General features: G+C 44.0%; 1 protein-coding gene across 2 annotated transcripts in view; it reads left to right on the top strand.

Annotated features, from left to right (window-relative positions):
• YAP1 (Yes1 associated transcriptional regulator) overlaps positions 1 to 16607 on the top strand; it is a 69773-nt gene that overhangs the window by 50265 nt on the left and 2901 nt on the right. The window contains exons 5-8 of one of the 2 annotated variants that reach the window (XM_080929741.1): positions 322 to 503; positions 2677 to 2724; positions 11975 to 12105; positions 15412 to 15524. In XM_080929741.1, coding sequence (XP_080785867.1) covers positions 322 to 503; positions 2677 to 2724; positions 11975 to 12105; positions 15412 to 15524 — 474 coding nt within the window. The remainder of the gene's footprint in view (positions 1 to 321; positions 504 to 2676; positions 2725 to 11974; positions 12106 to 15411; positions 15525 to 16607) is intronic. The other variant, XM_080929742.1, reaches the window with a different exon arrangement.

Genomic DNA, 16607 nt, shown 5'->3' with positions numbered 1-16607 from the left:
GGGATTTCAGATGTGTGCTATCAAATTCTCTGTTATATGTGGCCTCCACGGATTAAACTCATGTTAGGGCTTAGGTGGCAAGTCCCTTTAACACTATTTGTACAGTTTGCCACTTTGGTGGCATCTACTTTGAATGTTGTTCTCTGATGCTACCCAAGTTCCATTTGCCTTAGAGCTCTGTAACAGTTGTGATGGCAGCCATGGGTCACAGCCATCATATTTGTAGTAGTTTCTTAAGGATTTCTAGCTGGCCCTCTATTCCCTTGCATGATTGAGTTATCTCTTTCTAGATTTTTCAGGACAGTCTTTGTTTCATTTTAGCCATGAACCAGAGGATTACTCAGAGTGCTCCAGTGAAGCAACCCCCACCCTTGGCTCCCCAGAGCCCACAGGGAGGCGTCCTGGGTGGAGGCAGTTCCAACCAGCAGCAACAGATTCAGCTGCAGCAGCTACAGATGGAGAAGGAGAGACTGCGGTTGAAACAGCAGGAATTATTTCGGCAGGTGAGACCACAGGTTAGAGTGCAGCCTTTGTCTTCTGGGCTTTCTCTTCCACAAGTCTGTTTTCTTCACTTTAGCTTCAGCCAGCTGCTGGTTTGGTGAAAGTAGGCTGTCTGCCTGCCTTTGTCCAGTTCCTCGGCTGGCCTTGGTTCACATGCTCTGTAATTCATGGTCCTACATCATAAAGAGCTATATTTGTCAGAGTGCGCACCTCTCCCTCTCGTCCAGAACTCGGGAGGCCATTGAAAAATGATCAGGAGCTCAAGACCAGCCTGAGCTACATTGTAATGGGAAGAGTAGCAGGAGCTACATGAGACCCTGTTTCAAAAGGAAAGAACCTGTGGTTGTCACTGCAGTTGAGCAGAAATGCTTCTTCCCAGGTGCAGGTGGACTGCAGACATTGTTTCTGAGAGCCTTACAAGTGGAAGAACTCTGGACCAGCCCTTGGAGAAAAACAGCTTCTATCTTAAATGAATTATTTGTAGAGTATACTAGGTGACATTTTCTTTAATAATAATGCTTCAGTTATTCAAAGGATCTCATTTAAAACATAATACAGATTATCCCCAAGCTTATAAGATCCCATATCTTAGATGTGTCTGGTGTGTTTTCTCACATTGAGGGGCAGGAGGTCCTGACAGTGAGGAATTTGAGACCAGTTTCTTCAGAAAACACTGTTGGTCATCAGGCTGAGGAAGAAGAAATGATCTCAAGTTTGGGTCTGAAATGTAGTTTGGTGATAGCATCCACCCAATTATTTTATCTTATTTCAACTATTTAAGATATTAGGATAGTAGACAGTTGGTCTTTGGTTAAACAGTAGATCTTTTCAAATTTGTATAAAGGTGTTTGAATGAATGGAACCGTAGTACAGTGGTCAAGAGTGTACAAAAGGAGAGGCCGCAGGAAACAGTCTCCTTTCCCCAGAGACTCTAGTTTAGTTTTGCTTATAAAATAGTTTCTTTTTTATCCTCACCCCACCCCAAGATGTTTACCAACAAAAAATAGTTTCTGTACTTCCTAAATTGCCTTTTTATAAAATCAGAGCTGTTGTGAATATTTAAAATTAGTTTTACATTACAATTCTGTTCCTAGAATATTGACTGTAAATATAGATTGACTTCAGCCATGGAACCTCAAACAGACTCTGACTTAACCTGTTGGCGCTTGTTAATAATTTGTCCCTGTGATCCAGGTGCGCTGGCAAGCTTAGTGCCAGCAGACGGTGAGAAAATCGTTTTGAAAGACATTTATAAAAGATGCACAGGGAAAGCACACTAACTTGGTTTCCTCCTCTCGCTCCATCTCGCTGTGCAGAAGGAAGGGCACTTCCCAGTTATAAAGCTCTAAGGACAGGTGGCACTGACAGGAGATCAGTAGTGAAGCCTGGTTCATTGCCTTCATTCTCTTGTCACCATGTGACTGGTTGGTGGGTGTACAATCACATTGCAATTTCATATGCATGTGGGCTGCCAAAATCAAGATTGTTACCTAATAAGAAACTCACTCAGTTTATGTTGTCTGCTCATTTTTAGACATGCACCTCTGTTACTCTGTTACATCATTTATCCAGGGTTTCTTGGGCCAATTCTGCTACTTGTAAGATTCTTCCTTCCAAAGAAGTGTTCTGGCTGTTCTTGGGTGGTGGGTCCTGGACAGAGTGGCCTTGCTCCTTTGGAGGTGACCTGTTTTCTCTGCTGCCTTCTGTGTCGTCTGGCCCAGTGTTGAAGGGTCAGACCTCCTCTGTTCTGATGCTAATGGGCTGCATTTTATTTTAGAATTGTTTGTTTAGCAATCTATAAATTGAGTACATCCTAAGGTCTCTGGCTTCCTGTGAATGTCTTCCATCCACAGCTGTGTCTTATCACTGAAACATTGAAAATCATTTCTACCTGCTACATCTAACACAGAAACAAAGAGCCTACCTGACTGTTACTAAATTTGCCTTTGTCTTGGCCCAAGTCTTGCTGTCTATTCTCAGTGCTGCTGGACTGTGAGGGGCAGTCTGTTCCTGTGGTGACATCACTGGCTCCTGTCCTTCTTAGCCTGCTGTTTCTTGGGTAGCTTGGGAATTCTGTGCTATGGTGAGATGTCTGGATACAATTTATAAGTCAGCCTACACAGCCAAAATATGTGGCTTAAAGTAATTTTTACCCGTCTTATTTTTTACTCTTAGGCAATACGGAATATCAGTCCCAGCACACCAAATGCTCCAAAATGTCAGGTAGGCTCTTACATGATGTTTTAGCATTGGGGAAAAAGATAACTAAATTAGGAAAGAGAGACACCGTGTTCCTGACCCTGTGCTCATTGGAGATGAGCCAGGATGGGTATGTTTGAGTCATCTTTCTCCCAAGACACTTGGCGTTACTTTCCAGGGACTGACGACTGACTGCCGTGCTGAATCTCCGTGTGTGGCATTTGAGACTCAGAACTTTCTGCTTCATGCACAGTGTGTCTCAGTGGTCATTTTGCCAGCCTCCAAATATGTATGTTCAAGCAGCTTAAAGTAAATAGATTTTCTTTTCTCACTCTCTTTAAAAAGTTTTTTAAAAATCAGTAAATTGAGCCATAGCAAAGAAAGTAGGTTATATACTTGCTGGCTGATTTTGGCAATCCTAATGAATATATTATTCTCAGTAGCCCTTCTGAAGTTGGGCATTATAATTGTCAAAACTGCTTCCACTCAACCGCTTGGCATGGTGACACACGGGCTACAAAAGCACCAGATACTGCTGTGGCTGTTCCTGTCCGAGCTCTGCGCAGCCACAGTCTAGGTGCCAGTGTGGATCCAGGCTGTTTCTCCTCTAGACTTAAAGAAATTAGAAGTTAAATAGAGTCTGTGTGCCTCTCTTAGATGAGCAGAAGTAGCCATAAAGCTTTCTCCCTTCCTTCCCTTGCCCCACCCCAGCACCTCTCTTTCTTTTGGATGTCACTATATTACAACCCAGGCTGGCTTCAGTTTTCTCTATGGCTGTCCTGCCTATTGCTGCAGCCAAAATTTTTGTAGCTCCTCTGGGCTAAGTAGAGGGAGCACATGCTGTGTTAGGTTGGCCAATGAAATTACTTGCTGATAAAGTCAGATACCATCCTTATTAAGAAAATAAACTTTTATTTTTCCAATTTTTGGATTAGGCCGGCCTTGAACCCACAGATCTGCCTGCCTCTGCTTCCACGTCCTGGGATTAAAGTCGTCCACTACTACACCTGGCCTGAAGTCTCTTTTTTTTATCTCATAAGGCCTTCATTTAACCGAAATGCCAAGTAAGGGAGGGCAAACACTAGAGCACAGCACAGTCATTCTCAAGGTGAGGGACACTGTCCACCTCTGGCTGTAAACCTGTGCAGCACTGGATCTTACAGACGACGACAGCCTTCTGTTTCTCTGAAGTAGTGGTTTCTGTTGGTGATTCTCACCATGAAGGTAACTCCCTAGATGTGCATTTGGATCATAAGTCCTGTAAGTCAGAAATAAATGCAGAAGCTCTTCTTCTTGATTATATCTGAAACTGAAATCTAGTGACTATAGATGCCTTCAGGTCTTCATTTCACACTTGAATAGAAAATCTTTGTGTAGTAAAGGCATCAGGAGTTCAGAGGTATTAAACATTTTCCATTCCTTTCACCACATATATAGGCCAGGATGGCCTTGCAGTCTCACGACCCTTGGCCAAGGGCCCACCCAAGTCAGTGATCAGCCATATGCATCAGTCTGTATATTTGACTGTGGTGGATTCTGACAGTGAAGCCTCAGGGTGTTTCTCTCTCATCCTACATATATTCTCCATGACATTATATTTGGAGAGAAAAGTGACGTTTCTCATATCATAGAGGGTGCAGCTGTTACTTCTGTAAAAGCCGGATCACTAGAGTTCCCAATTTGTGTTTTGTGTCACCCAGAAACCTTCAAACATGGTAGCAGTTTGACACTGCAGTTCAGCGAGTAGTAGACAGTGTTGACTCAAATCTAGGGGAACCCCAGCAGGGCTGGGTGAGCTCACCCTTCTGGGCAATGGGGCATGGAGCAAGAGGAGAGGTAATGTTGCTGGATCTCATGGTTTGTTCTGAAGAAGAGTGATTTTATTTGCTCTGACTCAACTTGGAGAAAAGGAATTCTCAATCTGGCCTTCCTTTGTGGAGGGAGAGTGCATGAGGAAGACAGGCAGGAGAGGGTCACAAAGAGACATGACTGTCCTCTGCGTCCAATCACTCAGCTTGCTGAAGCACCTTGCCACAGTGTAGAAGGGTTTAGTTTGGGGGTGGGGCAGAGTGCGTTGGTTTATCAGGGTTTTTCTGGGTACCCCTGGCTGTCCTAGAACTTCCCTTGTCTCTGACTTCTAAGTGCTGGAGTTAAAGCATCACACCCTCAGGGAAGATGGTTGAGGGGGCTTCCCACAAGGCACAAGAGAATCAAGTCAGCCACACATAGCTAAGCAGACATGGGAAGGCCTAAGGTGTGCAGACTTTGTGCAGATTTCGTGCAAATGTCATAACTGTTGGTTTTTCACTTCTCCAGTAGAAATATGAGTGTCATTCATAGCTGTGGCACCACATATTCACCAGTGTGAATTGATCTTATCTACTTAGACAGAGGCTTGGCTGTTTTGGAAGTAGCTGCTTATACCAGGCTGGCCTTGATCCTAGCAGGCTTCAAGATCTCTCTCCTGAGTTGCTGGATAAGCACTGTCAGCATTTTTAAATAACTACAGTCAAAAAATGTTTTTAGCACTTTTAATGATGCTAACAAACCATCTCTATTCTGGGATCCTGTAGCATGTATGTACTTATGTCCCTATGGGTTAATGAAAAACCTCAGGCATTTGGTGTGAATCATATCGACAGAAGAAAGACTTTTCAAGGCGTTTTAGATCTTCATAGCTAGATATGGAATTTGTCATCATAATGTATATAGTGTGTTTATAGGATTCAGGGAAATTGTCCTGATAAAGAGCTTACAATCCAAAAGAAACCAGAGCTGTGTCAAAGTTCCTGCTCTGAGTGTGTGAACATCCACCCAGTACAGGGCTCTCACAAGGCCCTGCACACTTTAGCCCTGTCACAGGTCTTCCAGAAGACACATTTTGAAGAAATTAACTTTCTGGGTACACTTTATTCTCTTTCTCTGCTAAAAATGGGGTTTTGAGTGTCTGGGGCCTCTTCTGCCCAAAAGGTTCCCTGGCTCATGCCTCGTGGTCAGTAACCCCTCTGTTTGATAAACGGTTCTTCACTGGTGAGGTCCTTGCTGGTCCCTTTCTCCTACCAGTTAGGGCTTTCTGCTTGCTCTAAGGCCTGGTCTCACCTAAAAGTGTCCTCATCAGAATGGCTGAAATACCTGGAAAAAGACAATCATATAAATGTCTTAGCTCAGAGTTAAGTGGTCAAAAGTCAGTTTCAATCTTCCTAGAGGTGACAGTGTTCTCGTTTCACAGCTGTGTCACAGGTCTCCCCGTTCCTAGCACAGCTCAGTGTGCCTCGGGGTACTCTGTGGTTGAGTGATCATGTTGGAGAATCAGGCTAGCTACATATTAACACTTGATAGAAAAAGGCTCAGCTGCTCTGTATTTTTGATCAAGCCCAGCAAAATCAAACCACTGCTCAGAACCATGTTTAAAAGATTGCCAAAGACATTTCTTTCTTACAAATTTAGTAATAGCAAAGAACTTGACTTCCCCCAACTCATAAAGTTGACAGATAACCAAAAATCATAATTTACAATTCTTTTAATACTTTTTTTCAACATTATCTCTTTTCTCTTGGAAGCACTAGATTTATTTAACTGATGGTTTGCCTTGAATCTCAGTAGTTTAGGGCCAGCCTAGTCTACACAGTGAGTTCTAAGCCATCCAGAGCGCCATAGTGAGACAGAGGTATTGCAAAGTTAGCCTTATATCCTGTAGACCACCAACAGTTGGCTGCTTTGTTTTATTAGCTATAATTGCCTCCTGAGGAAGATACCATAAAGAGCTTTCTGGTTTTTTCTTGTTTGGTTTTTGCTCTGAGTCCTGAGTTTCAAAAGACCAAACTCTAGAAATCTGTCAGACACAGCACAACTTAATGTGCTTATTTTAGAAATGATGAAGACTTTATGACTTGGAGGTGAGTTGGAAATGAGGCTGAGAAGACCCTGGTCTGTCTGTCTTGGTTTGGTTTTTGAATCAGGGTTGGTCTTGAACTCACTGTGTAGAATAGACTGGCTTGAACTTGGGTCACAAACTGCACCACCACTTCTGGCTAAGACTCCTAACGTGAGCAATGACAGCTTATTCATTTCCTACACTTAGATTTCCAGTTCAGAGGTAACCCTCCTTAAGCAGGATTGTCAACTTGTCAGTGCCTGTGTGCCATGCAGTATCCAAAAGCACTCGTTTCGTAGCATATCTCAGCACTGCCAAACACAGTACAGACTGACTTGGTTGTGCCCTTGGTTGACTGCCCTCAGCATCTTCATATGCAGCAAATAGGATTCAGTAAATTAAACATGTTGCTGGCTTTAAGAAATTGTCAAAAGGTGGAGTAGTGATTGTTCTATGAATGTTTTCCACATAAATGATGTGGGTAAGGGGGTCACTTTCTCTGAGTTTTTGCATAAATAATGCAGTCTCCCTGACTTTTTTTTTTTTTTTTTTTTTTTGATGTTTTCTGTGGTTAAGTCTGACCTTGAACTAGAAGCAGTCCTTCTGCCTCAGCCCCCCACTACTGATTACAGACCTGGAGCACAGCTGGCTTCCTCCCCACTCACCTCTTAATCATGTCTTGGGCATTCATTGAATCTAAAAACCGTTTCTCTTCCTATATAAATCAACCTGTGTGATGTGAGAGCTGTTACATGCACCCCGTCCCTTGTGTCAGAGGTAACTTCTTGGAGCCAAGGTTGCTGCAGAGTTTCCTGTCTCTTAATCTATGTGCATGTGCTTTCAGTAAACAACTATGTGAAATTGCAAGCACTTAGATAAATGGCATGTGACAGTCACACTTAATAAGCAGAAAACATTCTACATGTTGTCAGCTCCTTTGAGAAGGCTTTAGATAGCTCTCAGAACCTGAAAGGAAGGTTGGAGGTACATCCACTCCATGCTGTATCTAGTCTGATATTGAAAACGAATGAACATGAACTGAGAGCTGACTTGCAAAGGATCCCCTGTAAGCTGTCCTATCGAAACCAGTGTTGCTGGGCTGTAGCTTCAGTGGCTTCTCACCAGTTTGGTCCCTGACACAGAAACACAGTAATGGTCCTGTAACTGGGTCAGTGAGGAATAGCTGTCACAACTTAAGCCTGGAACATAATTGGACAGTCTACAGGAGCGATTTTACCCGAAGCATTGGATGTTGCAAATTGCTGTCTCCAAGGAGCTTGGGATTATTTCATCTTGAACACAGTGCCTAAAATTAGACTAGTGAGCTAAAAATACAAGATGGTCAAACTTCTCTTTTCCCAAAGGTAGTTGGAAAAGTTTGAAAGTCATTCAAAAATGGGGAAGCAAGCAAGTCAGAAGTTTGGCCAAAGCTAGTTCAGTCTTCTGCCCTGTGTCAGAGGTCAAATAGTTCTTCTACTAGAGTATTTGACTTTTTCTAAATCAAGTATTTTTAGCGCATTTTCTTCTGTAATAATTCAAACATGCAGTAGCTTTTCCCAGTGAGCCTATAAATCTCAGCTAATCTGGGACATGTTTAGAGTCCTGCCCTGTGAGTAAAGTCAGTGGTCCCAGCCTGATCAAGAGGGATTCCATGGTGGTTCATAAGGAAAATGTGTTTGCCTGGTTTCCATGTCATTTCCCAGAGTACTTGGCCCGCAAGTGTGAGGTACTGGATTCAATCGTTGGTACAGCCTGGAAAGAAAGGAAGGCAGTTGGTCTGTCCATATTAAATAATGATGTCATCTTTTAAAAATTAAAGACAAACACAGTGGCAACAGTCAGACATAGGAGAGGAGGGAATTTAGACTAGTTCTAGGGTTTGTGTCTTTTTGTTGAAACAAGGCTCTTACAGCCCAGGCCGGCTTTAGGACTGGAAATCCTTCTGCCTAAACCTTCCAGGTGCTGCACCATCACCCTACCTGGCTTAGGTCTACATGCGGCTGTGGGATTGTGTACACTAAATAAAAGGGTACACACCATGTTTGTTCGTTCACATAAAACTTGTCTTAACTAGATTGTGTTAAGGGAAGGGTGGGAAGGGCAGAGCCTTCCTTTCTGAGGACGGGTGAAAGCAGCAGCAGGAGAAAACTGCTGGTTCTGTGTCTAGAACACACTACAGAACTGTGCATGCTGTTAAGGTACAACCTCCCGGGTGTTGCTGGAACATGCCTTTAATACCAGTACTCAAGAGGCAGGAGAGTTTTAGGCTAGCCTGGTCTCCAGAGTGAGTTCCTAGACAAGTCGGGGTGGGAGTGCACAGGGGCTGAAAAACAAGAAGTTACGGCCCTGCCTCAGTCAAAGCAAAGCATCAATGGACAAGAAGCAGATGTCTCAATTTGAACTCTCAAAACTAAGGCAGCACTCAGTTCTCTTATACAAGTCTCAGAATTCAGCCAGATAATTTTGCCTTGAGTGTAATGCTTATCACCTGTGCAGGGTCCTGGTTTCCTGCAAATCTTTGCCAGCCTCTTAGCCCACGGTACTGTACCTGTTTTTATTGATCCTCTCAAGGCCAGGTAGCAATGGTAAATCTAGACTGCTGGGTCTGCAGCATCTGCTGGGGGGTGGGGCCCAGCAGTTAGGAGCACAGGCTGCAACTACAGAGAACCCGGATTTCCCTGTCTATAACTTAAATTCTAGAGGGTTCTACATCCTCAAACATACCGGCAAAACATCAGTGCATATGAAATAAAAATAAATAAAAAGAAATACCAATAAAAGCAGAAGAGCAACAGAATTCAAAACAGCAAAAACACAGACTTTGAGACAGTTTCTCTGTATAACTCTGACTGTCCTGGAACTCAAAGATCTGCCTGCTCCCCTCTGCCTCTGCTGAATTAAAAGTGTTTGCCATAACCAACAGGAGGCTGTTTTAACCCATGCAGTAATCTTGGAAAAGTACAATCTTAAGAGCCAAGACAAAAGATTGTTGAACTGTTAAGAAAATTCAGCACACTGCAGTTTTTCTATTAACTGTTTGTCAGCTATGGCTCTGCTGTTGACTGAATACAATTCAAAACCAGGCAGACAGAAATATGCCTCTTTGATAATTTGAGGTGCTGGGATATAGGCGGTAATGGCCCCTTCCTAGCATGCCTCTGTAGCACATCACAGAACCCTGGGCATGTTCAGTTTCAGAATGCTATGGATTATTCAGTGTTGCTATGATTTTATTCGATAAAACAGTTTCTTCACTCTGTCCTTATAGGACATAGGTTAATATAGTGTGCTCAGCACCACCAGCTTGCTATGTGCTCAGGATTTTAAAGTCATGGCCTGCAAAATCCTGGGATTGTTGTAGGAGTTACATGGGAAAAGCATTGCCTTCCTTGAGCCCTAGATAATAGGAAAAAAGATGTTTTAGCAAGAAGCCCCATGGGAAATATTTCTGAGAAACTGCAGGAATGTCCTACCATTAGAGTCAGTTCTCACCTTTCAGGGTGATGTAGTCAGCGAGAGAATTCTGTCAGACAGAAAGGGGGTGTCCGTGGAACCACTGCAGGGAGTGCTGGCCTTGGAGCAGAACAGGAGGAGACCACAGAAATAGCTGGAAGATCTAAGATTAAGACTGGGCCTGATAGTCTCAGTTTTCTTGTTGAAATGAAAAAACAATGGATGCAGACTTCTCTCTCTCTCTCTCTCTCTCTCTCTCTCTCTCTCTCTCTCTCTCTCTCTCTCTCTCTCTCTCTCACACACACACACACACACACACACACACACACAAGCACACCACCAGGAAAGTCTAGAGCAGGAAGGGCCTGGAGTGTGAAGGGTTAAATAGGAAGTGAGGTCATCCAAGAACTGGTTTCTGAGAAAGTACAGAGTGCACAATAATTTCTTGTGGCGGCAGCGCAGTGCACGCCTTTAATCCCAGCACTTGAGAGGCAGAAGCAGGCGAATCCCTGAGTTCGAGGCCAGCCTCATCTACAGAATAAATTTAAGGATGAAATGTTTAATAATTATTTCATACATGTTTATCATCATGTGCTTTCCTCATATGTACCTCCCACACAACATCCTCTTGCTCTCTCCTTGGTCTCCCCCTGCCTTTCCTTTCCGTGCCTTTGTGAGTGTGTATACTTCTTTATCTACACATTGCTGGGCCTCAGAACCTTGTGAATGCAGTGTCTCAGGGTGTTCCCCAGGAGCTTCTCTGTTCTGACCTTGTTCTGAACAAGTTCTCGTGTTCCTTTGTTTTGTGCTGATGGACCCTAGCAGCACACAAACTTTCCTTTCTTCATTCTCTCGGTCCTTACAGTATATGTTATTGGTTTTCTTGATAATAATTTGGACTAGTCTGATCCTGCTAATGGCTGAGGAGTGTTGTGGAAATACTGATTTAAAAGATCAGCTACAATGAATACTGTTATTGTCCATTCCTAATTGAAGAAAATTTTGAATTTTAGTTCAAATTTACCGTAAATTTAAGGCGATCTTTCCCTCCAACATCCCACACAAGTTCACAAACCTGAATACTCAGTATACCTGTAAGTAAGGAGCTCCAGTGCAAAGGATGTTAGCCAGAGAGTATAAATAAGCCTGGATCAGAAGCGTTTAGAGAGGAGCCGCCATAGCAGCGCCTGTGTAGAGTAAGAGGTGTCACTGGCTCGGGGCTGGAGGGAGCTGTGACTTGGGTCTGCGGAATGGCAGAGGCCTGACAGCATGCTTTAGAGAGGAGTTGTAAGTGGAAGAGGGGGACAAATGCTCAGGAGATAAGACCATGACTTACAGGCTTGTGAGGGACCCCGGTCCATCTGTCTGAAGCAGCTCCAAGGCCTGTCAGCCTGTGGCAGATTTCCAGGTAGGGTTTTGTTGAGCACTGTTTGATCCCTGAAGAAGTGTTAACCTGGACTCATCGTCCCCCGAGGAGAGAACACAGCTCTATTTAGTTCTGCGAGGAAGTCCCTAAGATGGTGAGGCTTGGTATGAGTGGTTGGGGCTGGAGGGTTGGTATCTAACAACAAATCACACATGTTCTTTCTATTCTGTTTGCACTGCTGGCCCAAACCCTCAGAGCAGGTGAGTAATGACGAAATCTAAGAATTACCATTTAAAGCCCGGACTGTCCCAAGGGAAGATTTGGGGGTCTTTGCAAGTAAAGAAAAGTAAATGGAATAGTTATTATGCATGTTTGGGGTTAGTATCTGCAGTTTTCTTTCTTTCTAATCACTTGAAATACATAGAAGAATTTGGTTATTCTAATTAGGAAGTATTAAAATAAATGTTAATGTTTTACCTTTTTGTGTCCCTTTACCCCTTTGGTGGCATTATATCTCTTTCAAATATAACAATGAATTTGTTAATCAGCAGACTGACTCTCTTTACATTTGTTTGTTTAAGGAATTAGCTCTCAGAAGCCAGTTGCCCACACTGGAGCAGGATGGAGGGACTCCGAACACAGTGTCTTCTCCCGGGATGTCTCAGGAATTGAGGACAATGACAACCAATAGTTCAGATCCCTTTCTTAACAGGTTGGTGAGAATGCTAGCAAGGGAAAGAACCCATGCTTTGTTCCGCTTTGAGATTTATGGCTGTGTAGAACATCTGTGTGGGCCAAAACCCATAGCTGTCAATTATCTCTCCACAGATGCCAAGCACAGTCAAAGCTGAGGATTAAAGGGCTGCATCAGTAGGAGAGGACTAGCTGTTGAGGCTTGTGCAGGGATCTGGGTCAAAGCCCCAGCATGCTCACTCCTGCACAAACTCTATGCTAAAAATTAGAGTCTTGAAGGATCGACTGAATGCCTTTCTGTAAAAGCAAGCAAACAGCATCTTACCCCTAAAGATGTTAGTGAAGAGAGGGGAGTGCCGTGTTCCACCCAAATTTTAAAACACAGTGTTAGTGGCATTATTTTAAACAGTAAGTTCCAGGTTCTTCACGGTGAATTTACAGAGCTTGGGTTTCAACCATTTATGATTAATACTAAACCTACCCTGCTGTGTTATGAAGCATCTGCTGAACTTTGCTTTTTAAAAAGATCGAATCCTCTGTGATGGAGTCCCTCCTCCCCAAGATGCTTTTAAGCAACATCCCTTTGTTCCTTTGCTTGTTGCATTCATTTATTTGGTTTTTGTTCTTGTTTTGAGTTAGGGTCTCTCTGTTAGCCCAAGCTGGCCTCAGGATCAGTGGTCCTCCTGCCTTAGCCTTCAAGGTGCTAGCATTACTCGGATGAGCCATCATGCCTAATTTATAACATACTTTAAAACAGGATTAGGAAGCTAGGTGATAGTGGCACATGCTTTTAATCTCAGAAGGAGGCAGATGCAGACACAGGCAGCTGTGAACTGAAGGCCAGCCTGGTCTACGGGGTGAGCTCAGGACATCTGGAGAAACCCTGTCTCAAAAGACAAAGCACCACCCTCACGCTCAGAACATGGCTTAGGAAGACTGTTTTCAATTCTTGGAAGTTAAATTAGAAAATGTTTTAATTTTAACAAAAACGTATTTGATCTTATTAGAACATTTTGAACAGTTGAATTTTCCATCATCTCCTTGTGCCAGGCACACCTCAGTCCCGGCACCGAGGAGCCTGAGAAGCAGGGCTGATCCTGAGTCTGAGGAAAGCCAGGGCTACATAGTGAGATTTTGTCAAAAGAAGTTAAACTCAGAGTTGGCCTGTAAGGTAGGTTTGTTTTCGAAGGGCACGAAAGGCTGGTTGGGTCTGACCTGGGTGCTAACTCACACTGTGATCCCAGCACTTGGGAGGCGGACACACAAGTTCCAGTTCAGCTGCCAAGTAGCAAGTTCAAGACAACCTGCTGTGTCTTAAGGCCCTGCTTGAAATCAAAGTAAAAGGTATTAAGTCTTCTTTAATACATACACTGAGAGAAAGAAACAACTGAATTTCTATCTAAAGTCAAGTATACTTACCAAGCTTGTAGCTCTTAGCTGTAGCTGGGGATGGATAATTGAGGGTCACACCAGAATCCCCCAGAAGAATTCCAGAGCTGCTCAAGTTCCTGTTTTGTTGCAGGCTTATCTGAGGATAAAATCAGGGTTCTCCAAAGCAGGGAAGCAGTAGGCAGGAACTGGTGATGGCCCTTCACACCTCTGACATGCTCTGTGCTAAAGCCCAAGGATCTCTGAAATGGCGGAGTAGAGATTACAGACCCTCTGCTCACCTGTGCTGTCATCTCTGCTCCCAGGTTCTTTTCTGTTTCAAGCAGTCCCTTGCCCTACAATCCAGACTCTCCTTAGACGCAAGTCCTTACTTCACCTTCCTGAAGCCTGACATTCCCCTGGGACCCAGATTCCAAATGCACCTGGATGACAGTTTTTCTTTCTTTAAAAGGATTCTTGGTGTCTTCTCTGTGGCTCGATACTGAGTCACACCTGTGCTTTAAGCTCAGCACTGCCTAGAGGTCCATGTCCCACCTGTCTCTGCCTCACTCAAAGAAGCTTTGCTACTGACTTTCCTCTTCATCTTCAAAGCCCTTCTTCACTCCCTCAGCTGCTGAGGGAGTGAGGTTCCATGGAATATCTGTTTATAGTTTTTAAATCTCTTAACCCCTTGTTCGCTAAGCTGCTTTGGTGCCTGTTGGGTTGTCCTTAGATGCTCAGGGATAAGGGGCCAGCACTAATGAGTTGGGATTTAGTAGAGAGCAGTCCTACCCAAGAAAACAGTAAGAACTCTCCCCGTATCACACTGGGTTCCTCTGTGCCTTCTCTGGGACTCTTTGGGGGTCTAAAGTTGTTTAGCAGACTCAGATGTCTGTTGTGTGCCCCTATGTAGGACAGTGTCCCTGCCATTCATGGTAGAAGCTTACACACACCCTAAGCTAATATACATGGCTGTGTTGTATACCAACAATCTCAGGCAAGTGTGTGTCTCTTGGGTTTGTATGAGGCTTTTGCAGATTTATTGGCATAAAAGAGCAGTTGTCGTGTAAGAGTGCTGAAAGAGCAGGTGGGCTGAACGCATCAGGCAGTTCATTAGGGAGAAGGTTGTACTCACATTAGACAAACACTTTAAATGTCCATCATGTGAGAGAATCAGTCTACATTTGTGGTCAGAAACCAGTAAGAGTAGCAGTTGCCCTCAGGGGTTACTGGTTTGCTGGTTTGTTTTAGTGTTAGTAGAATTCAGGTTTCCAGTTGATAGCAGCTATTGTTGTCAGCCATAGAAAGGTATTCTCGTTAGGAAGCTTCAAGGCTGTTTGTACTGCTCTTGGATCAATCTTGAGACTTCCCATTCACCCTTAAATAAAAATGCATGTTGGCTTCTGTTTCTCCTGAAGGCTCTCTGCTTGGCTCCCTTCACGTCTGTCCTGGGCCTCTTCTCTGCTGTGTGTACGTCCCCTCCCTGAACAGAAGCAAGAAGAGCTCGTTGTGGGAATTTTATTTTCAGTGACTTTGGCAAAAAGTCATTCTGGCTCTTTATTTGTGCTTGGCTTTCCGTGGCTTAAATTTTGTGCCTCAGCAGCTGAGAATTGAGTAAGCCTAATTAATGCAGGTTTGCCTAATGCAGTTTTGACCCCTCGGCCTGGGGACTTGAGACCTTGGCAAACCCACGCTTCAAAATAGTTACCTGGACTTGTCACTTTTTTTCTCTCAGTTGCTACCAAGCTCAGAGCCTTCAGATAGCTCTGACTTAAGCAGCTGTCACTTTAGTTAGGATTAGTGTGTCTGTCCCATTCTACGACAGGGGCTGTTGAGCTCTGAAGAGGCCCTGCAAGGCCAGGACTGTTCACTGATTCTCTAGACTCATGGTCATGCTTAACACGTTTTTAGTTTTGCCCTAAATGGATTGAATTTTTCTGTGTCTTTGTTTTTACAGTGGCACCTATCACTCCAGAGACGAGAGCACAGACAGCGGCCTCAGCATGAGCAGCTACAGCATCCCTCGGACCCCGGATGACTTCCTGAACAGTGTGGATGAGATGGACACAGGCAAGTAGTGGTCCTCGTTCATCTGCAGGTCATCAGCTGTGTTCGTCCTTCCTTAAACAGGGTCACATGGTAGCTAGCACAGGCTAGCCTGGAACTTTAGAGGCTCTTGAGTACTGAGATTCAGGCACAACCTAACACACTGGTTTTTCCTTTCTTTTTGAGATAAGGTTTTGCTGTGTAGCCCACACTGACCTCATGACACTCCTGCCCGGCTTCCACGTGCTGAGATTTCAGAAATTCACCACCATGCCCATCTTTTGAGTCTTTCGTTTTAAAATGTTAATTGGGCCTATCAGAAGTCTCTTGTTTTAATTTTGAATATTTTTTGTGACCCACTTTTGATCTTTTCTCTGAATACCTTAGGTTCAGCTGAGTTGTTTAAGGTACAGGGCTAGGAAGCCATATTTGGAGGAGGGGGCTTAGAGTAAAACCCACTGACTTTATAGTTGAAATAGTTAAACAAGTATTGAGGAGCTAAAACCTCTCTGCCTTGGGGCTGAGGAGAGCACAGGACAGTGACCCATTTTCTCCAGAGTGTCAGAAGTCTTTCATGCCTGCCTTTATCTGACACACGAAGGTGAAAACTTGTTCCCTGCGTCCTCTGAGCTCACCTAGATCAGAAATCCCATTTAGGAGCCACTTGGGCTCACCTCATGCCTAGCCCCATCCTGGTCCCTCTCACCAACTCTCATGTCTCACCTCTCCAGCTCCCTTGTAGCACTTAGAAAGGCTATTTGTTTTTCTGAATTGAGTTCTGGCCAAGCTCCTAAGAGGAGTGCTAATATCGCTAATTAGATAAAGTAAAAGTTCTCTAGGCAGGTAAGTCTGGGGAGGTCACATGTCTTCAAGGACTCCTGGGAATGCTGTTCCTCCATTGCATGTATGACTCAGAGTACCGTGTCTGCAGTGGGTAATGTTAGTGTCCCAGGATACAGCTTAAGACAAAAGATGCTTCATCTTAACATGGGAATGACCTAGAAATGGTGCATTTCTCAGAGAAAGAAAGAAGGTGTAGCTGTCATTGCTCACTCTGCGTAGAATTCCAGTCCTTCAGTCCGTTAGCACTTGGTAGTGAGCAGACAG

This window comes from Micromys minutus, assembly GCF_963924665.1.
Source record: "Micromys minutus genome assembly, chromosome: 16".
Taxonomy (NCBI): domain Eukaryota; kingdom Metazoa; phylum Chordata; class Mammalia; order Rodentia; family Muridae; genus Micromys; species Micromys minutus.
The sequence above is the reverse complement of the archived record's forward strand: the minus strand, read 5'-3'. Positions and strand labels throughout refer to the sequence as shown.